This window comes from Manacus candei, unplaced genomic scaffold, assembly GCF_025592945.1.
Source record: "Manacus candei isolate 608988 ecotype Guabito, Panama unplaced genomic scaffold, ASM2559294v1 h1tg000020l, whole genome shotgun sequence".
Classification (NCBI taxonomy): Eukaryota; Metazoa; Chordata; class Aves; order Passeriformes; family Pipridae; genus Manacus; species Manacus candei.
The window spans coordinates 42,796-66,925 of record NW_026138068.1 but is presented as its reverse complement, the minus strand read 5'-3'; the positions used below and the strand labels follow the sequence as shown (position 1 = coordinate 66,925).

Genomic DNA, 24,130 nt, shown 5'->3' with positions numbered 1-24,130 from the left:
ACTTTGGGAACTGAGATCTGTGACTGTCCAGTAGCCAATTTAATCCAGTAACATTTCTTAGTGGCAATGCAGTGTGGGACATGTCCTTCCCCACAGCATCCTAGGGTAGCATGAGCTCTGAATGGCAGAGCTGCACAAAATAACAAGAGCTTCACAAAATCACTGCTGCACAAAGTAACCACTGTGAGAGGCACTTTGATCCCAATGGGAGCTGAGAGCGCGTTCACACCAATAAAACGCTTCCATGGTCTCTCTTCCTGGTTATCTGGACTGAGTTTGCTTGTTCTCCTGTCTTTTTCCCCTCCTGGCTCACATCCTTACTGCCTTCATGCGGCTTCATTCAGTCAGAGCCCCATGTCTGCCTGGTTCTGCTCACCTGGCACCAACCAACCCAGCTGCCTCCCTGCCACGAGTGCAGCCACCACGTCCTGCTGAGATGTGGGAGCACTCTCTCTTTCCTACTGCTGGCCCTGGCCACGCTTCCTCGTTCGTCCTGGGGACAGACACCTTCCACTGGTTACAGACACCCCGTGGGGAGATGCCCGAGCAATGTGGAGGGGCAGGACGGTCCCAGCAGCAGTGAGGCTGTGCCGAGAGGGGCTGGGGGAGTGGTACCTGTTCCCGGGAGGTGTGTTCAGCAGCGTTTGCTGAGGTGGGGGGAGAGAGGGAGGGAGATGAGGGGCTTGGCTGCTCTGGGTAGAAACGTGCGTGAAGAGAAGCCTCGACCCACACCCTGAATTCCACAGCTCGACTCCGGGGACAGGGGGAGGGAGAGAGGACAGGACGGGACATTTCCAGCAGACCTGCGACTTGTTCATAAAAGCCTCATCTCACCAGCCCTGCCTGCCTCCTCCCCCATCGCCTCCACCGCTCACGCCGGGTTTTATTAACGCAGTTCCCCTCAGGCTACAGGGAATCACATCCCAGGAGACATTCCAGTCTCAGATCGGCTTCGGAGGGGATCAGAGGGAGCCAGGGGTGGGGGGCGTTTCACCGGGACGTTTCATTTGCGGAGAGCTGGCAGGTTGGGAGCGCTGCAAGACGGCACTAGCAACCTCCTTATCAGACACTGAGCAGCCGCAGGCTGGAGTCGCGTCTCTGCTCGGCACTGGATGTCCCAGCCATTTCTGCTTTGTCCAGGCTGCTGGCTGGGAGCTCTTTACCTGGACTCTGCCGGGTGCTGGGTGCACGGCCGGGCACGGGGAGTCCGGGCAGGGAGTCTGGCCCTGTTGCTCAGGTGAGCAAACTGTTGGTGACATGTAGCCAGGTCCAGGCTGCCACAGGAGCTCAGCCTGGGGTCAGATCCCTTCCCTGAGCACCAACAGGGCCTCAGCCGCCAGCTCCTCGCAGCCGTCGCACCCTGCACCAGTCGGGGCTGACACCTCTCGCCAGGAATGGGAGCTGGCTCCCCGGCGTCTGGCTCCCCAGGTGAATTGTGGTGTGCCCTGAGCCTACGCCAGGAAAATGCCAGCAGATGAAACTGCATCTCAGGCCAAGAGACACGAAGATGGATATGTTTTCCTTGCCTGGCTTATCTCGCAGGCAGCGCTTCTCACCGGAGCCCGGCACTGTTTGTGTGCACTCGGCTCCTGGCACGGGGGCAGGAGATGATTAGACAACAAACACTGTGGCGGAGCTCTCCCGAGCTGCAGCCTGCCCCTGCCCTGCCGAGACCGCGGCCCAGCAGGGAGCTGCTTCTCGGGGGCCAAATCGCAGGGCTCAGTCTCAGGGCTGGCTGCAGCTGCACCGGGGCTGCAGCAGGAGAGGGAGGAGGAAGAGCCGCAAGACCCCGCAGCTGCTCGGGCACTGTGTGAGCTGCAGTGTGAGCTGAGGCTGCCTTAGTGCTCCCCCAGGGCCTCCCTCCTGCACTGGATGCCTGCAGAACTGCAGTGCACCTCTGCAAGGTGAGGTGCTGGACAGTCCTGCCACCATCACCCTTGTTCCCAGTTTGGAGGAGGCAGCAGTGCCTGCCCAGCAGCCCTGCAGGTAGATGTGTGCCCAGCCAGGGGCTCTGCTCCACTTGCATCCCTTGGTTTCGTAAGGACAGTACATCAGGCAGATCACAACCTTGTCAGACTCTGCACTGCTGTGTTCAACCCAGAATTAAGGTCAAGGAAGGGGGGGTTAAAGGCAAAAGAAAATAAATGTAAAATAAGTAGTAGCAAATCAAGCAAAACTTTCTAGAAATGGATGGTGGGACTGTTGTACTGGCCTAGTTATGCTGAAGTCTGGAAGACTGGTGTTTTCAAGGTACACTATTTGGATCCAGAACAGCCTGTACAATTCCATCATTTTCATTTAAAAGATTAAAAAAACCCTAAAGAGCTTTGAAGCAAAGGATTTTGCTGACCAACAGACACTTCTGCATATTACTTTACCTTTCCACTTGTGAATCCAGGCCCAAAGGCCAAGTTTCCTGTCGCTCCACATCCTCTTCTTGCCCTCCGCCCATGCCCATGCTTTGGGCTGCCAGCAGAGCAGAAGAACCAGGTAATTCAGGAAATACTCCTGATCAGTGGTGTTTATGAGGGCAGTTCCCTGCACATGACCCCCAGCCTTGTCTGCAGCTGCCACCACCTGTACAAACACCCACTTCGGCTGCCCAGGAGAAAAACAAGGTGCCAGGGCCAAAGAAAAGGGGAATCCCAAAAGCGAGAGGGTGAGAACAGAGACTTGCCTAGTGGGGATGCATACCCATTTGTCACCCACTGAGCAGTGATGCTGGAAACATCAATTCATGAGGCCATCTCCTACAGAGAGAGAAGGAAAGATGTTAGAGAAGAAAAATCAAAGGGATTTCTCTGTTCTGGGGATTTGGCTCTTGGACCTTCTTCCAGCTGCTCAGGAGGTGTAAAGCTCCATGCTGACTTTGCAGGGAACCTAAACCCAGGTCCCCAGCCACACAGAATACAGCTGTGAAAGTCACACCAGGGAGGTGGCAGGAAACAAAGGACTTTGGACAGACAGGCTTAATCTGTTTAAATTCAGTTTCTCTCTCACTTCCCTCCCCTTTCCCCTTCGCTTCTCATCAGACACCTCTTCCCCCACCTCCTCTCAGTCCAAAGTGCCTTGCAGCAGTTTCCCACTCAAGTGGCCCATGGACTGAAAGAGTTATTTGACCTCTTTGCTGATCACAACAGAGTGGAATCAGACCTGCTGTTCTCTTCCTTTTGCACAGTCTCTTCCCACCTGACACCTGCTGGACTGCTGGGAGAGGTTATCCCCAGCTGGTGATTCCTGTTGGCACTCACATTACAATGCTGCTTTGCCTTCTCAGATATTCACAAGGTCCTCCTTGCTGGAAAGCCTTAGGACAGTGGGAGAAGAGCTAATGCTTGTAAGTCATAAGGACTTGGAAAACCCATGACAGTTCTGCTACTTTCTAGGACTGGAAGGCCCTGAGGAGATGCTGAGCAAAAAGAGCTACACATGGGGATGCTGTATCAGAAACATCAGTGACCATCAGGACCTCTCAGCCATGAAGGCTTTCACTGAGCTCCTGTAGCCATCATGAGAAGCCCAAATTTGGCTCCAGCCTGGCAGGAGCTGCAGGAAAGCGAGCAGACAGTGCCTGCACTGAGAGATGTCAGACTGTCGGTGCTCTGGGGCTGGGGTGGGAGCCCTGTGCTCATCTGCCAGCAGGCTCTGCACATCCAGCAAGCTGCAAACAGAGGCAGGGATGAGGCCTGCAGGGACAGGACACACAGTGGCTGAGAGAGCTCCCAGCATAGGAACACTAGCAGAAAGGATTTCTGCAGGCTGCGACAGGGCCCTCAGCAGAAAGTGAGCACACAAGCTCCCAAAACACCCAGTGGGCCATTTTCCTGCTGCTGAACATCTACTTGCTCAGCTGGGAAATATTTGCAATCCCAAACACACCATGTACTTTCTTTTGTGTTAAGTGCCTTGGCAGGAGCCAGCATTTCTCACACACAGTCACATCTCTGCAAGGACTGAGTTTCCCAGAACACCCCTTTTAAAAGTCTCTCTTTATTAAGGAGAGCCAAACTGCCTGTCGCTGCCTTACAGGCTGCTCCCATGCCTCTCCCTGCTTCCCCAGGGCAGCAGCAGGCTCCACGACCATGGGCTGGAAAGCACTGAGCTCCCAGAGACACCAGCATTAAAAGAAAAGACACTAAAGAAAAGAGAGACAAAGGCAGGAAAGCTTTTCTTGCTGGGACCCAGCTGTCTGGCTCAGAGCAAGGCAAGAAAGTAGGGTCTGCTCTGCATTCCTGGGGCACAGCCAGAATAACAGCAGAAGGGTAGATTCCACAATGTAAAGTGTTTTCTTCTCTTTCCCTATCCCCTCTTAGAAATAAGGCCTTGGGGATACGCTGAACATGGTGCTCCAGTGCGGGGACATCTCACTAAGAGCCTGTGAGCCACTGCAGCACCTTCCAAACACAGCCTTTCTTTTCACATCTGCTTACCGTACCCAGTATTTACATCCTCAGTATGGTTCCCATAAAACAAAACATGAACAACTGATCACAGACAAATAATGCAGTAATAGAGTCCGGGATGTCAGGAAGCCTTACCCACTCCCTGCACACCAGCCCAGGCAGCTGGAGATCAAAGTTTTCTTATTTGCAATACATTTCTTGAAACAATTTGCAGCTAAACTCAGTCTACTGAGGGGATGCTGACACAGTCCAGGGCTTCTTCCATAGAAACAGGAACCAAGAAACCAGATCTGTGCATTGCTGCCTCCCCCTCCAGGTGGCTGAGCAGACGGAGGAGGCTTTGGCATCTCCGAAGCGGGGAGCTGCTCCCTTCTTTCCCCTCCCTCAGCATCTCACACAGGGAAAGTCCTCTTGCAAAGCGTGAGTGAAGGGCTTCAGCAGAGCCCTGCACAGGCAAAGCAGGGGTGCAGACAGATTTAAACACAGAGATGAGCTATTCCCCACGGAGACTAGAGTGGTCTCGACGGGCACTGAGGGTCTAAGAGGATTGTTTTCAGTCCTTGGTACCCTCAGGCAGGAGAGGTGAAAGACACCCTTAAAAGACCCGTTTGAAGCCGTCCCAACGCAGACAGGACCCGGGTGCACGGAGGCCAGGGGGCCGGTGCCGGGGAGGCGTGGGAGGGGGGGTCCCGCCCGCCCGCCCGCCCCGGGTGCTCCGCCTCACCGCCCCCCCGGGGGCGGAGCGGGGCGGGACGGGCGGGACCCCCCCTCCCTCCCGCGATGCCGCCGGGCCGTGTCCCCCCGGCCCGAACAGCCGCGGCTCGGGGAGAACAAAAGGCAGGAGCGGCGGGAGGAGGCGCGAGGAGGAGGGCAGGCGGCCGCGGTGGGGGGATAAAAGGCTCAGCGAGGACCCCCCTCCCTCCTCCTCTGCCCCATGTCCGAGCCCGCTCCGCCGCCCGGCATGGCCCGTGCCCCGCTGCCCGCCGCCGCCGCCTTGCTGGCCGCCGCTCTGCTGCACTGCGCGCCCGCCGCGCCCGCCCGCCGACACAAGCCGGTGAGTCGGGACCACCCGGTGCCTCTCTCCGTGCCCCCCGCCGCTCTCCGGTGCGGTCCCGAGGGCAGCATCTCCCCGGCAGACCCTCCGCTGAACGGGATGAGCCGTCTTCCCCCCCACACCGTTTCCATCCATCCCGGAGCCGCCCTCGGGTTGCCGGCACGGGCAGCGCTGCCGGGAGGCACCGCCGCGGGACGGCTGCCCCTGCCCCGGCGGTGGCTCCGCTCGGCGGGCTCCTCTTGACATGTTAGGGGAGGTTCCACAGGCGTGCTCCCGAGAGAAAAACAGGGATCGGGATAAGGAGGGTTTAGGAGAGGACACTCGATCCCCTCTGCTTTATAGGCAGCAGAGCACTCGCTGCTGCTCAAACACCCCCGCAAGCTGTGCTGGAAGTTCTGAGAAGTGTTACGGAGAGAGGAGACTAAAGGGATGAATTAAAGGCGCAGGCAGGAGAGGAGCAGCAGGGCTCTTTCTTTCTGCACATGACTGCCCGATCCCAGCACCTGGGACGGAGCTGCGAGCAGCAGGGACTGCGGCTGCCAGAGAAGAGCAGCGGTGTGCGAGGGATTTGGGGGACGGGAGAAGACAGAGAGCTCCTTGTGCTGGGAATGTGTGCGTGCGTAATTGGGTTATTATAGACATGCGCTTCGCTGGTGTGCCATGAAATAACAACAGAGCAAATGCCCGGTAGCAGCCCAAGGGGATTAGTTCAGGTTCTGTCGATGGTTTTATTATCAGCTCTGTCATCTGAGTACTTTCTAACTTGGCTGCTAAATATGCTGTGGGCTGGGACTTGGCACAGAGCAGCTTTGGCCCCCAAAGTGCTTGTGTTATTCCAAATGAAATGTCACTGTGTTTGGCTCCGCTCTTCCTCTGAGGAAGGTGAGACCAAGCACTCGGTGGTGGCACTCTGCACTCCAGTAATGACACCACCGTGGATTTCAGCCCCATTGGAGTGCAGCAAGGGAGGGCAGAGCTCCACCTGCGCTAAGCTGGAGACCGCTGGTTCCTGCGGGACGTGGGCTGGGCTGGCAGGTGCCTCACGCTCTGATGTGTGCAAGCTGTGAAGCTGCTGCTCCTGGGGGGACCTGCACAGACTCTGGTCCTGGTCTTGTTGCCAGCAAAGACCTGTGTGGGATCTCCAGGGAAGGGAGAGCCAGCCTGGGTTTCACACCATCTGACTTTGGGCCCGGTCCAGCTGTGGTGTCACTGTCCTTTTACCAGTGCTCGCAGCTGCTGACTGACTGCAGAGGTTGCTGGGGCTCACCTGCCTTGGCCAGTACCCCTTGAAGTGGGGAATACACCAAATTGCTGAAGAGCACAGAGTTAATGCAGAGGTCCAGGTTTGCTCAGGCTTCTGGTCCACCTAATCCACCACCATGGTCCAGAAGAAGGTTCCCCCCAGGAACCCCCTGGTTTCTTCCTCATCCTAGGCTAATGCTCTGCATTGTGAATGCTGATGCTTTCCTCTTGGCTGGAGTAACTCCAGGTGATGCTCCTACAGGTATGTTTTGTTCAGGAATACCTTGTGCTTGTGTGTTTGACCAGCCATGTGGGGCTCAGGGTTTTGGATCAATGTATTTCAGTCTTTGCAGAGATGGTGGCTGCATTGGTTTGGGATTGGAAACGGACAGATGATTTCCCATCCTTTCAAACAGTAGTTCTGTCGTCCCAAATAGCTGCCCTTTTGGGTTCCTTATCTGATGTCAAGGCTTCTGAAGGTTATTCTACTGCCTGTGAGGTAAAGCCACTTTTACCTGGGAGTTACTCTCACATATGATGTAAGTTGGCAGTGCACCCCATTCCTCTCCTCCTGGGAAACACATGTCAGTGCAGGATAGCTGATGTGGGATTGCTGGGCTGACAGGGACCCGTGCATGTGCATCTGGCCTCAGCTTTTCTCTACCCTCTCTTGCTAGAGAGCTGCATCATGTTCCCTTCTCTGGCTACTTGGAGTCTCTCTGCACAAAGGGATGTTTCCCTGATGTCTGACAGCAGCTAATTTCCTGTCTGGCCACCTTTTGCTGTTGGGTGATGAATGAGAAAGGAGCCAAGAGGCTGAGCTGGTAAAAGAGATTCACACTCCAATAAGACAGACAAAGGTGACTTCCTCAGGCTGTGCTGGTAGAGGGGGTGGGCAAGGACAGCCCTCGGTGCAGCAGTGTGCTGCACCATGGCTGTTTGTGCTCCAATAACAAGTCACAACACCAGTAACTCTGAAAGGAGGGAATCAAGGGCCAAGATTCGTTTTAAAGCCAGGCTACAGGGCAAGTTGCAGGAGGACTTGTGTTCTTCGAGGCAAACCCTGTCGATCTCCTTCACTTTTATATTAATGCCTAAAGAAAGAAAGAGAAAACTGAGAGCAGAATAAAGGCTGTGTCTGGTGTCCACTGTAAAACTTGAGAACAAAAGATCTGCAGTCCTTGGGGCTGTGCACGCGCAGACACTGAATTCCTGCATTGCTTTCAGCTCCCCTGGGAAATCAAAGTCTGTCCATTTGCTGGGAAGCTCTCTCTCCGTGGAGAAGTGGTGGGCACCCTCCCAGCTGCCAACGTAATCCGTGTCCTGCAGCTCTCACCCCGAACGCAGCAGGTTCCCTGCTGGAAGCACAGCAGTGCCTTCCCCGCCGCCCAGGAGCCGGGGAGGCTGCTTGCCTTGCTCGGGGTTCAGGCAGCTCCCGCAGGAAGGGTTGTATTTGCACTCTTTGGTTTGGCTATTTGAATGCTACAGTCAGCGTTGGGGTAATTTTAGGCATGTTTATCTTCTGCTCTGGGAGAGACTCAAGACACATGTAAGCAGTTATTCTCCAGTGGGTTTGTTGTGTTTGTGCTTCCACATGCAACACACACGCACACCCTGCGGTGTGGCAAGACCTGGGAGGTGCAGCTGGCAAAGCGAATCCAGGAGGGAGAAAAGGGCAGGGAGGAGAGAAGAACCCTGGGGAGGATCCCCCTCTCCAGCTTATGTTGCACTTTCCCTGCTTCCCCCACACTTGTCCTGCCCTGGCACCACACCTTGTGGGGCTCTGCAGAAAGGATGCACCACACAGGACTTGTTTGAAAAGAATCTTCCATGGAAAATTGGCCTGCAGAGATGCTGGTCATCCTCTTTCCTACTAAGTAGCTCTTTCCTACTAATTCCAAATATGCAGACAGGTAAATGAAAGCTCCCTGGATATTCTTACACTGGGGATGGCTCAGCCTGTGATGTGAATGGAAGCATTGCTGAGTTTGCACATAGCTGCCTAGCAAAGTGAAAAGCAGAGCACTTCAGGGGTTCACTGAGGGCCACAGACATGTTTTTAGAGGTTCACTGAGATCCTGGTGCAGATGAGTCCCAACAAGGACAGACAGGTGAGCAGATCTCCTCTTAGTAGTCTTTGGGCAAGAGAGAGACATCTCACAAAAGTGACTCCGAAAGCTACCAGAGGAGGAAAACCCCTCTGATATCTCCAGGAGATTGGACAGGGGAAAAGTGCTTGTCTTGTGGGTGTGGAGATCCCAGACTGCACATTTGAGCATCCTGCACTCCCTGAGGCTAAAACATCCCCCCCTCGCTCTGGAGAGGGCTGCACTGTGATGGGTGGTCAAACCCAGAGGGAGATATCCCGGCTGTTGTTCATGGCTCACCTTAGCTTGGATGTAACTGCACAATGAACAAAACACCTCAACCCCCTTCCTCCCCTGCTGGGAGTGTGCTGCATCCTAGAGCTGTTTCTTAGGTTCAAGGGGATTTCTAGGTCATCAGATTAAGGGCTCTTGAAACCTTTTGCTATCCTGGCATCCTGGGGTTTGTTTGCTCTGTAAGTACTCCTGTTTCTGGCAAACTGTTGCTTGGGTGACACCAGCAGTTTGGTTTTGGTGTTGTTGATGGAATAGACTCACAAATTGTCACATAATTAAAATGTCTGATAATAAAAATAGTCGTGCAGTGTTTATTCATTTGCTTTCTCTTGTTACTCCAAGGCCTGGTTCTTCTCATTCTGTCTGTGGGCATAAACATTTGCAGTCCGTAATGTTTCATGTTCAACGTTGCTTAGGAAAAATAAACATTTTCCTTTTTTTGTTGCCAACAACAACTACCACCAAGTAATCCGGAAACAAACTGTCAGGCCCCAGGAGGTAGTGCTGGATGGTGCCACAGAGTATGGGAAGTGAGTGGAGAGGAATATCCAACTGCATGGCCAGGCACTGCAGCAGCTCCCATTTGGCCTCAGCCTTTGTGTTCTCCCTGGCTCTGCCTGCAGCCCAGCACAAAGGAGCCAGTCCTGTAGCAGAAGTATTTTGTGTAAGGAAAGAATTCATAGTTAGAGGGGTTGGGAGACTCTGCCTTGTTCTGGAGGAGGTAGGATCAATAAATCTGGTGGCTTTGCCTAGGCATTGTTTCCACTAACAGTGCCTTGACCAGGAGCACACTTAGCTCAGGGTCAGACCAGACCACAGTAATGTGCTTCTGCTGTGAAAGTTAAGCTGCAGCACCTTCCTGGGCCAGTTTGCTTCTGGGACACAACCTGACTGCAGTTTTACCACTAACCATCAGCTGTAGCTGCAGTTTCAAATCCAACCCCTGCGAATCCATGCTGGGCTGAGAGGCAGGCTCAGTAAAAAGCCAGCCATGGTACCCTGTGCATCAGGACAATAGTGCTGATCTCTGGCAGGAACACTGCTCTTAAGGGGGTGCAAGCCCCTTGGGGGCACAGACACCCCACAGTGGGCAGAAATGGGGTGAGAGAACTGTTTTACATGAGAGCTGCAGGTGAAAGCATCTCTGCTATCCTTCCCAGTGCATTGAAATAAGGGCAGGAGTGCTCCAGTGTGCAGGCTTGTAGGTGGAAGGAGGATAATGTCACTAGCCAGAGAGGCAGCAAACACCAAGGCCTTGACAAACACTCTGAGTAATGGAAGGAGAAAGCAGGGAGAAATGGAAAACCAGCAACAGAAGGGACAGGAAGGTGGGAAGACAGTCCATGAGCTCATTCCCCAACAGAAAAGGAAACAGCCCCAGTGACAGGGGAGATATCCAAAACTGATGGGATTCATGTTGTAACTTGTCCAATCACTCCTGTCTGACAGGGAGAGGGGTCTCCTTTCATGTCCATGCTGCAGAAGCAGACAGGAGCCCAGGTAATTAGGTACACAACAGAGGACACAAGTTTAAGTTCAGGGCAGGCAGAGGAGGATGGACCCAGGCAGAGGAGAGCAGTGGGTTTGTCAGTGCCAGGCACCGGCCTCTCTCATTCAAACGGGGTGTTGCTGATACTTGACTGTAGCTGTGCTGCTCTGGCTGCTGCTCCTCCTGGGAGCTCTGGAGGGTGAGTGCTGCCCAACACAATGAGGTTAAAGATGCTCCTGGCTCCTTGGGATGGCTGGGACGCTTCCTGGGAAGCTTGGCTGGTGTTCATCTGGCCCCGGCAGACCCAGAAGTGATGGCTGTTGTATCGCAGCACTGATAAAGCTGTAAGGAACTGAGTGGGCAGCCTGTATCTCCGCTGTGGTTTCTGGTCTCCCACGGGATCTGTCCATTCCCTCCCATTCCCTCTCAGCCTCTCAGTCACAAGGCTGCAGGAAGAGGCACGTTCTTTGTGAGGAGCTGTGACCAGTCTGCACCACAGCCCTCTGTGTACAGCTTTGCTTCTCCACTGTCCCCACCATTGGTCTCAGGCCTAGCAGCCCCTCTGTGCTCATGCTGTGCTGGCATTTTGCTGCTCAGTCTCCATTGCAAAGCCCTGGCCTACAAACCAGCTGTTCCCAGCCACAGTGGCCACCTCAACAGCTGGTTATACTGGGAAGGGCAGAGCAAGTGGCTGCACACACTCAGCCAGATGCTCAGATATGTTTTGCACTCGGCTGGGCTGAACCCTGCCCTGGGCTGCAGGGGTTTTCGTTTGCTTTTGTGTTCAGCAATCCTTTTCCCTCTGCTGGTGGGATGCAAGGAGTGGGGATGCCCCGACAGGTACCCAGCAGCCAGTGCCCTCCTCACCCTCTCCTTACAGGTCTGTACTGGTTTCAGCAGCAGCACAGCCCTAAGTGAAGCCCTAAGGATGCAGCCAGGGCATTGTACCACAGCTCTGAGAACTAAGCAAGGTCTCCCCAGGAGAGGGTGGGCTCAGTGCTGGGTGGGAAGGATACAACCTTAAGTGAGCGGACACGTAATCTAAGCCCCGGGAAGTGCCTGCAGCAAGGTGTGTCCAGCCAAGGAGACCAAAATCTCCAGCCCGAGTGTCTCCTGAGCATTGTTTGGCAAGTGGTTTCTGCCTGTCACATTTCCCCTTGCTGGCTGTGCCTGCAGTGGCATTTTCCAGCCCTTTCCTGCCATGGTCCTAATGTCGGTGCAGTGACGACAGGGAGAGAGTTACTGTTTGTCCAGGGGCACAGCTCAGGGCAGCAGGGAAGGTCTTCCCCCCTGCCTCCACCCAGAGCCATTCGCAGGACCAGCCCTCCCAGGGCTGGGTCTCTGCACAGGGCAGGCAGGAGGGAGCAGGAAGGGTCCTGGCTAAGGCAAGGTGGGGTTTGAAAGGCTGGGATTCATGCCAGTGGCCTTGAGCTAATCAAAGAGGGGAGAGAAAAACTACCTCTGGCCTGCCTCTGAACATCGGATTTCTTGGGACAAGAAGGAAACAGGTAGTTTTTCCTCTCTCTGCTCTTGCTCAGAGGAGAGTGATGATCTCTGGTTTGTGCCAGTATCCCCAGCCTGTAAGGCAGCTGGCCTTCCCAGGAGGGGGATGTGCTTAGTGTCGTCCAGACAAAAAAACAGGAGTAAGCCCATCCGGGTCAACCTCATCCCGCTCACTTACCTGGGCAACTCCTGAGGGTTTTCCAGTGCTCCCAGTTCCACAGTGAGGGCTCTCCCGGGGGTCCATCTCCTCTCTCCCCATGTGCCTGGGAGCAGCTGTCCTGTTCATTCTGGCCCTGGGAAACCGGATGCATTCATCACCCCATGTCCTCGGGTGGCAGGACCTGCCTGTGGTGGCAGCTCTCCAGGCTGGGCTTTGGTGACACAGCTGCCATTATGTGCTTCAGTGTCATTGGGTCTGGGAGCAAGATGTTGGCCAGAACATGAACATTATCAACTCCTCCTGCCAGCTGTCCTTTGCAGGCATTAGCTGCCAGCCCAGGCAGGGTGCCAGGCAGCTCTTAGAGAGCTCCTCTTAGAGAGACAGGTACCTCTGACCTGGCAGGGCTCCAGTGTTCAGCAGGAGCAGCCTGGTGCAGACTCCCCTGGGAGAGGCAAGTCCATACTCCCTCCTCCCACTAAAGCACTGCATGGATTCTCAGTGCCATGGCTGGAACTTGGGCTTTGCTGTTCAGGATGTAAAATGGCTTTTTCCCTCTTTGCATGGGTTGATGGTGCAGTTCCTGTGGTGTGTGAAAGTGCACTGGGACACCAGGATTGTATGGATTGTTCTAAGGCAAAGGCTGGTAGGTGCCAAACCTCCAAGGGTGTCTGTGTGTCTGTCTGGGGAGGACAGGTCAGCAGGCTAGAGTGGTGACAGACACATGAAAAGCCTAAACTGACATGTGGACACCTAAACTGCACCTTGTGTGACCTCCCTGGCTCCTTTGTCCATCTGTGCCTTGCTCAGAGGCACTGGGCCACTGCAGAGTTGGGAGCTCGGTAGCGGAACTAATGCCAAGGTCTTCACACTTCATTCCAGCCCGCATGAATGGGCTCATTGTGGGGAACAGAGTGGTGGCAGCACGCGGATTACACGGCATCATGGCAGCTCTGGCGTCGTGCCATCCTGACCTTTGTGTCCCCGGCAGGGCAGCCAGGAGAGCTGGCCTGGAAGAAGGCAGCTCTTTGCAGGGGAAGGAAGGGCACTCCTAAAGCCCAGGCCCTCCCTCTGAAGCCCTGTGGGACAGAGCCTGCCTGTCCAAGTAGAGATGCACCACTGCTGCATCTCAGCTCCTCCTGCTGCTCAAACACCTTTAAATTTGTCTGCACAAAACCAGGCAAAAAAATAAAAATCTGTGTTTGAACCCCCACCCTGTGCAGCACAGTGGCAGGGACCAAACACCTCTCACCCCACATGCCTCACAGAAGGTTGGAGATTACACCTGGGTCATGTTTCATGGGGGCAACATAGTCCTGCTGTCAGGTGGGAAAACAATTGAAGTCAGATAATTAGCATTAGTTAATGTCATCAAGCGCTTTTCCAACTAAGTGTGAGAGAGTCCAGGAGATCTTATCCCCATCAGAGTCACAGGTGCAGGGAGGTAAGGGGATATGGTCCTGTCCCTCCCTCAGGCAGTGATAGGGGCTGCAGGGACAGCCATTTCTGCTCTCTGCCCCATGGGCTGGACGTCAACCCCCAAATCCGTGTGTCCTGCTCTGCAGCTTGTCATGTCCCCTGGCCATGCTGAGCCCACAGTGCCAGGACAGCAAGGGGACACCACGGAAGTGACAACAGGGAGCACAACTGTGTGCTGGGCACTAAAGGCTTCCTCCCATTAATGTCACCTCTCCCCAGGGCCAGGAGGGAATAAAGGATGTGGGGCAAAGGGGGAGAATTTACTCCCTAGTGGTTTGTTTTATACTTGAAGGGTCTGGTTCTCATCCACGGCTTGCAAAGTATTTCCTGCCGGCCAGCTGCCAAGGAAATGTGGACCAAAAATAGCCCAGTGCTTAGGGGTGCCACGGCATGACACAGTGCCTCCCAGGTGTGGCCTGGCCTGGGAGCAGCAGAGCCCAGGGAACAGAGGATGTTTGCGGGGAGCAGTTTGTGCCATAGCAGGAGCAGAACAGCCCTAGGTAGAGGTGGAACTCACCGTGTCAGGACTGCTGATGTCCACTGACTCCACATCAAGAAGTGTCTTCCCAGACGCTGAAGTCATGGCTTTGCTTTTGCCTTTTAGGACATGTCTCGAAAGCATCACACCTGGAAGGAGCAGGCTCCTTGGCTATCCTCCTTGGTGAACGCTGTGGGGACTGGTGTGCCTGCCAAGGGCTTCCCTGTGGGTACAGAGGAGCAGGTGGCACGCTGGAACCCCCCCCGGTGTGGCGTGCCCGACCTCCCGGTGCTGACGGACGGACAGAGCGGGCGCAACCGGCAGAAGCGGTTCGTCCTCTCCGGCGGACGCTGGGACAAGACTGATCTCACCTACAAGTAAGAGAGGCCCGAAATGGGAGTCAGGCTGGTTTGCTTCTCCCTCCCCAAACCTCTCAGTCCGATGTTCCCTGGAGCGCTGCACACTGGGATGTGAGCTGTGGGGAGCCACATGCTGAACCACCAGCAGAGCTGTCCCCAGCACCTCCACATCCCCTCCCATGCTCCATAAGCACCGCTGCCCACCCACCCTGCCCAAGCACATTCTGCACCAGCCCTTGGTCAGCCCCACACCAACACCCCCGTGCACATACATTCACTTCCCTGCACCAAACCCCTGACACGTGCCAAACTGAGCCTCCACCACCAGCCCTCTCCTGCTGCGCCTTTGCCCCCCCAGCCACCCCGTGGTGGGCTCACCTCACAGTTTATTTTAAAAAGATCTTTTCATTCAGCTGTTACTGATGTTCCCATAAACACGGCTTCAGTGCAAAGTTTTGCCCAAATCACCCCACACATTCTCATTTGTGAATCTACTCAACAGGCTGGCGGGAGGGTTGTGCTGCCTCCCCAGCTGCCCCCAAGGGTATGAGTGGAGAAGTGAGCACACTCGTATGGACTTTGACAGCATGTAAATCATCTTTTGTTTAATTCAATGCAGGAGACAGTTCCTCACAGCGTTAAGAGGCTGTAGATAACAGGAAGACTTCTTCCTTTTCTTTTCTTTTTGGTCAACTGTGTTAAAGAAGGAAGCAGAGGAGAGGCTAACATAGAGCAACACTGTTAACAGAAGGGAAAGAAACCTCCCTTTCAGTCTGCTCATGTATTAGAAGGGCAGAAGAGGTGACAAATGCTCTGATTGAGCCCAGGTTTCCAGGGGCAAAACATGCAGAGGTTGAGAAGAAGGAATCACAACACACCACTCCCTGGAATCTCTGTGGCAGTGGCCTCATAGGAGACAGACCTGGGGAATGCTGTGGAACAACAGAGAAAACAAAGCTTTCCAGGGAACTCACCTCTGGCCCAGCAGCCAGAGGGTTTCAACACTGATGGGATTTATCTGCTGCACATGTTGCATAGTAGAGGGTGCTGGAGCAGTGTTTATGGATTGGAGATGTTCTGGTGCTGAGAGTGGCAGCCCTAGTGATGTGGATCCTAGAGCTGGTGTCTTCATGACAGCAGTGTCCACAGGACAGCAGCTGCTCATCCAGTGTCTGTTGCCCTCCAGAATTGTCAGGTTCCCGTGGCAACTTGTAAAAGCTAAAGTGAGAAGGACCATAGAAGAAGCTTTGAAAGTCTGGAGCGATGTGACCCCGCTGACCTTCACTGAGGTGCAGGAGGGACGGGCTGACATCGTCATCGATTTCACGAGGTGAGCACGGTGGGCAGCAGCACCCTCCTCCCAGACAGAGGAGCAATGCCCTGACCAGAGCAGAGAGCTGCCAGCACACAACTTAGGCACTTAAATGACTACTCATATTTCTGCTTTCAGACACTGGAATCTTTTGGGGTTTGTTGTTTTGGTTTTTTTATCAGTTGTGGGCTGCTTGGTGTATGTGCAGTTGCTCCACACTGGCTGTGCACAGCACTGTTACTGATCATTCATTAATTTTCCTGGTACATTTACATTTCTCTGCCCACAGGCTGTTTTCTTGAGTGTTTGTTTTGACTTTCCATCTTCAGGTCCTCCATCCTGTCCCTTGACTGAACAACGTAACTGTCTGCACAAAGACAAATGTAGTTTCTTGGTTAAGTGAATCTTGGCTCCTGGCCTGAAATTCCCTTTTGGCAGAATACGCACTGGGGCAAAGACTTCCCCGTGCTGCATGTTTGCACAGAACAAATGAAGGCAGTGGAGACTGTCCAAGCAGTGATGAGATTTGCATGCTGTGTATTTGCCTGTGCCTCCCTCAGCTCTCTCAAGTGGCTGCATCTCTCATGGGTTTCCTTCATTAGTCGTCCGCGGCTCGGCTTCAGTGAAGACCTGAGAGTTTGGCTGGGTTTGCTGCCAGCTGCCCCTCCACATCCCTCCACCACTCAGCAATGCTGACTTAATCTTGGCTTGAGCAGTCAGCTCCTTAATTCTTTAGCCTCTATGGTCAGCTTTGGGCTGAAATCTGAACAGGGGGAGGGGAGAAACATTCCTGAGAAAACATACGAACTCCCCAGGGCTTGGTGTGACCGAGCTCTGCTTCCTCAGTGCCCTGATGCAGAACTGGCTGTGGCAATCAGAGGGACTCCGAGCAGTTGATCTGGCCCGGTAGGATGAACTTGGGATGGGAGTGAGAGCTGCTGTCCCCTCACAGCAGGTCCCACCTTTGGCCTTACGATGTTGTTACTGGAGATACATGGCCCTTTGTCTGAGGTGCAATGTGTCTTCCCTCCAGGTACTGGCATGGAGACAACTTGCCTTTTGACGGGCCCGGAGGGATCCTGGCACATGCATTCTTCCCCAAGACACACCGGGAGGGAGATGTCCATTTTGACTATGACGAGACCTGGACGATTGGGAACAACCTGGGTACGGTTCTGCTTCAAGGCGAGCTGTGGATGCTCCAGGATGCTTATCAATACACTTGGAAATTATTCCCTTCTGATGTGAACAGGGACCCTGTAAAACTGAGAGGCAGCAACTGAGAGGAGATAGTGTGGTGTGCACTATCTCCCACCACTTACAAGCCTCCTGTTACTATTCAGGTCTTTTCATCTTTCAGCCACAGCAGAGTCTGTGTCCAGCACCAGGACCCTGGCTTTCCAATGGACTCCTCCTGTCTCGGGGGAGCAAGAGAGATGGCTCCTCTGCCCAGTCATGTGCCCTGCCACTTGGGAATCACACTCAGCATTGGCAGGAGTCATTAGAAATAAAACAGGGAAAGGATGAAGGAAAACTGAGGCTCAAGCACTTGGTGACACAGTTGTCATCCAAGGGACAGCTTCAGCCCTGGTCCCTGCATGCATTGTTCACCATCTGCTCTCAAACAAGTCCATAAAGGGAAACCACCCGGGCTCCAGCTCTGTCCCCGTGGCCTGGGAATGCTCTGACCATAAACAACACCACATCCAGTCAAGACTCTTTTTTTAATTTTTGCTAATAATAGATCTAAGCTGGTAGCTCTTTGCTCGGGCACTCAGGGTCTGGTGTCACAGTATCTCATGAGATACTGCAGTACCGCCTGGGACCATCTGGATCAGTGCCCAAAGCATCAGTTTCTGGAAGACCCACCAAAATTACCCAGGTCAGCTCCTCCTCCTCCTTCCCAGTTTATCTACAGGGACAAAGAGACAATCACAAAGCCCAAGTTAACCCCCTGCCTCTCCAGGGTTTCCCAAATATTTTGCTCATGCCAGTGGACTCCCCCAAAGCCCACGTCATTGTCAGCTCTATGCCAGCTGGACTGCGTGGGGCACAGGACTGTTGTGTTTCTCACTCTGCTCACGCCAACCCAAAATAAGAACCACAGAGCACTGGAATTCTTTGTGGAAGCAATTCTGCTCCTGGGGAGGGCTGGGCTCTGTCACTTTTCACCCTCTGTTGGGGTTGTCTGTGTTGTTGAAGAATTTCCTACATTCTCCCATAAAACAGTGTTGGAGGCAAAACAGGAACTGAAAATGGACACCAGTTCCCAACAGAATCCAGTCCTATTCCATGGCATTCCCCCTCCCCCCTCCATCATCCATAAATAGATGTTGTAAAAGCTCTTTGGAGCTAATTGCCATTTAATATGCTGAAAAGAGCTTTACGATATAACCATGGATAAATCCTTGACTCAGCTTTCAGTGAGACAGGGAAATCCTCAGCTTCATTTTACAGACAGGAGAGCAGAAATGTGAGGAGGACTAAGGTGTGCTCTGGGGTCACCCTAGAGCTGTGCAGGAAGTGGGACCCCACATGGAGACCATCCATAAGAGACACAGGGATGGTCCCCAGCACAGCTCCTTCAGCTGTGCTGCTGTGCATCTCCCCTGGAGAATCTGACAGCACAGCTGATCTGCCAGCACTGGAAAGCATCAAGTGAGGAGCCTGCCAAGCTAAACAAAAGTGTCTGAAAGTTTGTAATAAGTCACTGACACAGAGATCCCACTTTCTCAGCTGATCTAGATGTGTTGATTTAATCAGGTCAGTGCTGTGCAAAGTCATCGTTTACACGTAACACTGACCAGCAGAGGAAGACAGGGGCTCACCTTCCCCTCCGCCCTTCCCAGGCGTTCCTCCCAGCTGTATCCCCCTGTCCCATCCGGTCCTGGTGCTGAGAAGTGACCTGCTCCCCTGGAGCCAGCAGGGAAATCCTGCTTGGAACAGCGAGGCTGGCTGACTCACATCCCTGCTGTTCTCATCACTTGGGCTGCAGCTTGGAGGATTTCTGGCTGAAGGCAAGTGAATGAATATGCTGGGACTTGTCAACAAACAGCCTCCACTCAGGGAAATTTATCAGCTTCAAAAACGATCCACTGAAAACTAAGCAAAACATGCCAAGTGATATATCTTTGCATACTGAAATCCAGTTTCCCCCCTCTCCTTTTCTAAATGCTTCAAGGTCATGTATTCCTAAAACATGATCTCCCATAAATCTACTTGAGTCTGGCGAGGAAGTCTCAGGTCTTGACATTGGATCATTTTTTATGGATTTATTTCTAAATGTCACCTTCTTGACATAGTCCCCACACAAGCAATAAATGAGCTCCCTCTGCTGTCTGTGTGACAACAGCCATTAGCAAGTGTTAATCCTAGAGAGTTCCCTCACTGACACCGGTATCTTCCACAGTGGATGTGATCTCAATGGGACAGGATAAACTGCAGCTGTGGCCAGCAACTGCTGCAAGGCTGGGTGGACAAACACCAAACTTACCACCCCACCACCCACGTCTGTGGGCCAAACTTCCTTCCCTGTGCAAATTTCTCCTTTGCAAAAGTGTATGGAAAACCCATTTCTTCTTGGTAGCCCATAAGGTGGCAAGAGCCTCTGACAACAAAATTACAAATTACCAACATGCCCAGGCTGATACCTGAGTGTATGAATTCACTCAGGGTGCTCCTGAACCAGTCAATCCCTTAATTATCCTCTTTGACTCCTTAAAAAACCTATACACAGGAAAAATCTGGGAAAAACAGCCTGTGAGAATGGTAGTAGAGACAGATTTCTCTTTCCTCTTGTTGGACTCCTAAAACACACCTTAGTGCACTGTCAGTGGCTGGTAACTGGTAGGAGCAGGCCCAGGAGTCAAAAGCACACAAACAGATAAAAGCATTTCCCATCTTCTCCCTTTGCAGGCACTGACCTCCTGCAAGTGGCTGCTCACGAGTTTGGCCACGTCCTGGGCCTGCAGCACACGGCTGTCTCCAAGTCCCTGATGTCTCCTTTCTACATCTTCCGCTACCCCCTAAGCCTGAGTGAGGATGACAAGCAAGGTATCCAGTATCTCTATGGGAAACCCTCACTGGATCCCGACCCAACCCCAACTCAGCCAGCAGAGCTGCCTCAGCCAGACCTCGAAACAAATGAGATCACCAACGTGGAGGTGAGCGAACAGTTTGTCTGCATCCTCCCCTGGCAGCATGGCTGGGACTGCCCTCACCAGGAGGCCTGTTTGGTGTCTGTCTGAGCCCAGGCCCAGACCCCACAGCTGGCCTGGGATAGCAGGGAGGGGATCTCTGGGCAGCACATGCCCAACCAAAACTGGCTGAAAGCAGGGCAGTTGCCTGGACACAGGGACCTCCCCTCTGCTGAACCCAGGCTGGGTGAGGGGAGTCCCAGGAGTCCCAGCCCCTGACGAGCCGTGCTTTGGCAGGATGTGCAGCCTGACGCCTGTGACACGGCCTTCGACGCCGCGTCCACCATCCGAGGGGAGCTGTTCTTCTTCAAGTCCCGCTACGTGTGGCGGCTCCGAGCTGGAAAGCTGCAGGATGGCTACCCAGCTCTGGCCTCCCGTCACTGGCAGGGGATCCCCAGCTCTGTTGATGCCACCTTCGAGGACCCTCTGGGCAATATCTGGTTTTTCCAAGGTAAGAGCTGGACTGGGATCAGACGGCTCAGAAATGCATCTCAATCACTTAGGGGTAGTCAGGACCCAGCAAGTTTCTGGGAGAATAAATCTTCTGGACATCCCCAGCAATCCAGTGATCCTTGTTATTTGTTTTCTTCTCTGTTTAAATTTTTAGCAGATATTGAGGAGGGAAGAGAGAACAAGGGGTCACTTTTATTTTAGACAGAGCCACAATCCCCCCTTCTTCTTCCCTGGAACACAAACATTTGTTACGAGCCTCTGACCTGGCAATGCTGCTGGCAGAGGAGAAAAAAGGAAACACTTGCTCCATCTCCCCAGCTGTCGTGGGAAGCACTGTGCCAGAAGAGAGCCCCAGCAGCTTTCTTGGTTGTGAAACTCCTGTGCTTATGTCCCCAGAGCCCTGCTCAGCGGACAGACAGCATCTTCTCTGCTCCTCAGAGACCTGGATGTGGAGCTTCTGTAGTACCCCATGACTAAATGAGCCTACAGGGAGACCATGTGCAGAACCAGGCAACCTTCAGCCACCACAGGGATTAAAAATGAAACCTCCTCCTGGCCATCTCTGGAGTTCAAGGCCAGCAACAAACCCTATTTCAGCTCCACTGTTTTCTTTAATGCTCTTTAATAGCAGGGATGTAGAATGACATGGGAACTCAGATGCCCTGGGTGTGCACACCCCGTCTACAGTCCATAAAACCAAGTACCAGAATCACACCACAGGGCTCTGCAGGCAGAGCTCCTGCATAAACACATTACTTAGCACCTGACCTGCACACAAGGATTTACAGTGCTGAAATTGGCAGGCTCCTACCGTGAGTTAAAATGAGATAAGGGGAAAGTATTACATGCCACAGGCTAATTACAGAGATTCCCATTTTAATCTAATCTGGAACTGTGCTCCCAGTCTCTATTTCAGCTTGGCAACTTCGTCCTAGTTTCTGCAGCTCACTCCTTTCCAGCCACATGCCCCCTTTGTGCCTGTGCATGCCCCCATGTTTTCCAAGCACTGAGGTTGCAGTATAGACACTGGTCCTTCCAGCCAAGTCTTTTATAATTTCCACAAATAGAGAAAATACAGCTGCTAAAATGGACCTCCTTCTCCTCCACTGACACCCTCCAGGCTGGACTGAGGTGGGAAGTCAACTCCTTGCATTGACAGCATTTTGGGCACACGACAGTGAAAGTGTCCATGACACTGGTAGGGTGCTTGCCTCAGGCACAGCCTCCCCTGGTAGCTCTGCCAAGGCACCAGCTCCAGTTGCACAGTTCACTGCCAAATTATCAGACACCAAAGAGTTTCTGACACTTTGCCTCCCTTTTCTGTCTCCTCGCCAGATTCTCAATACTGGATTTATGATGGTGAGAGAAGGGTATCTGGTCCCACCCCGATTGTGGAGCTGGGCCTCCCTGCATCCCCTGTGCAGGCAGCTCTGGTGTGGGGGGCTGAGAAGAACAAGATCTACATCTTCAGTGGAGGCAACTACTGGCGCTTCAACCCTCACACGCGCCAGGTGGACAACATCTACCCCCGGGCCATGGCTGACTGGCGCGGTGTCCCGCAGGAGATCGACGCGGCTTTTCAGGATGAGCTTGGTCAGTGCAGCAGGGACATGGCCTGCTCTGGGGTGGGCACTCTGGCTGACACCACTGCCCAGCTGGAAGAACCAGGCAGATTTGGACATGTGGTAGCAGTGGACACTTCCCAGCCATAGCACCATAGCATGTCATATAGCGTAGAGAGGGGCAGCTCCTTCTTCCAGTGGTAGGGAACTGAGGCTTCTCTTATGAAAGTGACAAGTTTCATCATCGTTAATTGCAACAATCAACATATAAGTTGATATAAGGCTTATATATTGATATAAGTCTGCTAGAAGTCAAGCATCTGACCAAGAAATGGTCACAGAGTCCTACCCGCCTCCTACCGCTCCTGCCAAAGGAAGTGATGAGAGAACAGCAGAAGCTCTGCCCACACTTCAGCCTGGGCAGCTGAACAACACACAGGCTGCTTTTAGTATTACCCAAACCTCCCCGAGGTGCCCCATGATGAAGACAGTATGGCAGTGCTACAGTAACACTGGGGACAGCCAGGGTGCTTGGGATGAAGGTGTGGTGAGTGCCTCTTTCCTCCCAAAGGATGCAGTGAAACAACTCCCCACTGCTTCCAGAACCCAAATTCCAGGATAGCTTCCCCACAGTAACAAATGCCCTGCAACAGGTCTTCACAAGCTCCCTGTCCCCGTTCAGGTCCTGGACATCCTCTGCCCTCTCAGGGCTGGGTCACTACATGGGTACAGCACATTTAAACACACCAGGAAAATAAAATAAAACAAAAAAAAAAATCCATCCTGTTTACTCTTCCATCAAAACTAACACAGTGTGAAAGAAAATTGAAATACCCAAGCCTGGTTTCAAGTGAAATCTCGACAGCAGCATCTCCTGCCTCTTCCAGGTCTCTTTTCAGTACTGCACATGCTGCAGAGTGACAGCTGGATGAAACTGAGAAAGAGCTCTGAGCCTTGTGTACCTTGTCTCTTCTAACTTCCTCTCTCATCCACAGGTTTTGCCTATTTCCTGAGAGGCCAAGATTACTGGAAGTTTGATCCAGTCCAGGTGAAAGTGCTGGAGGGCTACCCACGCCAAATCAGCCAGGACTTCTTCAGCTGTACACCTTCCTCCAACTCCTTCAGATGAGGAGGATGCCTGTGTCCTCCACGCTCCCCTTTTATCACCCTTACCTCCAGCAGCCACACAGAAGGTTCTCTCTGCCATTCCTGGCTTCCTTCCAGGCTCAGCATCTGACACAACATGTGCTTGTCACAAGTGACAAAGTTTGCTCCTCTCCAGTTCCAGCAACCCCAGCTTCAGTTGCTATCAATGTAAAAGCAGCTGCCATGTTCTTTGCAGGCGAAAGAGTGGCCACACTCTTCTAGCAATAGCATCCCAAAAGCCATCAGGCCAGCCTGGAGCGGGATCATGCTCTCATAATTATCCTGGACCCCATCCCGTAGAACTGATCCGATGGTATTTCCTATGTTTACACAGCTCACTACAGCAGCCCTTTGGTGCTCCAGACGCTGGCCAGGGAGGAAGGCTGCCCCAGCCCTAGCCAGGGGGTCTGAAGGACACTGACTGTACCTGCGGAGGGTGCGACGTGCGGCTGCTGCCAGGGTCCCTTGGCCGGGGCAGCCGCGGGGACTGCCAGGGCCCTGCCGCAGCCCTACTCCTGTTTGACGTTGTATCACTCGTACGCGTTAGGATTTTGTACCGATTTGTATATAGACAAGGGGCCCCTTCCCTCCTTCCCTGCCCTCCACGGTGCCGGGTGCCAGTGCTGGACACTGCCCCGCGCTCGCCCGGGCGAGGTTCCCACCCCGGGTCGCTCAGGATGCACGGACCGCTCCCGTACCGCTGTCCCCGGGCTGGCATCGCACACACTCGCCTCGGGCCTGCCCAGTCAAACCCCACCGGGCTGCGGCCACTCTCTTCCCTTTCATTTCCCAATCCGGCGCAGCCCGGGTGCCCGGCTGGCAGGCCGGGACGCTCCGTCCGCCGGTGCCGCAGCGCGGGGGTCGCGGTGCCGCCGGCCCCAAGCGGAGCCGCAGCTGTGGGTGCAGCGCGCACCTG

The 24,130-nt window shown here is 53.7% G+C and overlaps 1 protein-coding gene and 1 long non-coding RNA gene across 2 annotated transcripts; one reads left to right on the top strand and one right to left on the bottom strand.

The window, feature by feature from the left end:
* Nucleotides 1-2,676: 2,676 nt before the first annotated feature.
* LOC127470217 (uncharacterized) lies at nt 2,677-14,335 on the bottom strand. The gene is made up of 3 exons (XR_007904240.1): nt 14,226-14,335; nt 12,251-12,365; nt 2,677-2,750 (listed from the first exon to the last, which is right to left on the bottom strand). It is a non-coding gene; the product is annotated as an uncharacterized LOC127470217 (long non-coding RNA).
* On the top strand, nt 5,199-23,891 carry MMP11 (matrix metallopeptidase 11). The gene is made up of 8 exons (XM_051785461.1): nt 5,199-5,457; nt 14,313-14,563; nt 15,732-15,875; nt 16,891-17,024; nt 19,773-20,020; nt 20,291-20,504; nt 21,842-22,099; nt 23,064-23,891. The coding sequence occupies exons 1-8, from the start codon at nt 5,338-5,340 to the stop codon at nt 23,195-23,197; spliced, it is 1,503 nt and encodes a 500-aa protein (XP_051641421.1). The 5' UTR covers nt 5,199-5,337; the 3' UTR covers nt 23,198-23,891.
* Nucleotides 23,892-24,130: the final 239 nt, after the last annotated feature.

Coding starts and splice junctions, on each gene's coding strand:
- MMP11 (XM_051785461.1), top strand. CDS start 5,338: ATGTCCGAGCCCGCTCCGCCGCCCGGCATGGCCCGTGCCCCGCTGCCC. Junction 5,458..14,312: donor CCGCCCGCCGACACAAGCCG/GTGAGTCGGGAC, acceptor TTTGCCTTTTAG/GACATGTCTCGAAAGCATCA. Junction 14,564..15,731: donor AAGACTGATCTCACCTACAA/GTAAGAGAGGCC, acceptor GTTGCCCTCCAG/AATTGTCAGGTTCCCGTGGC.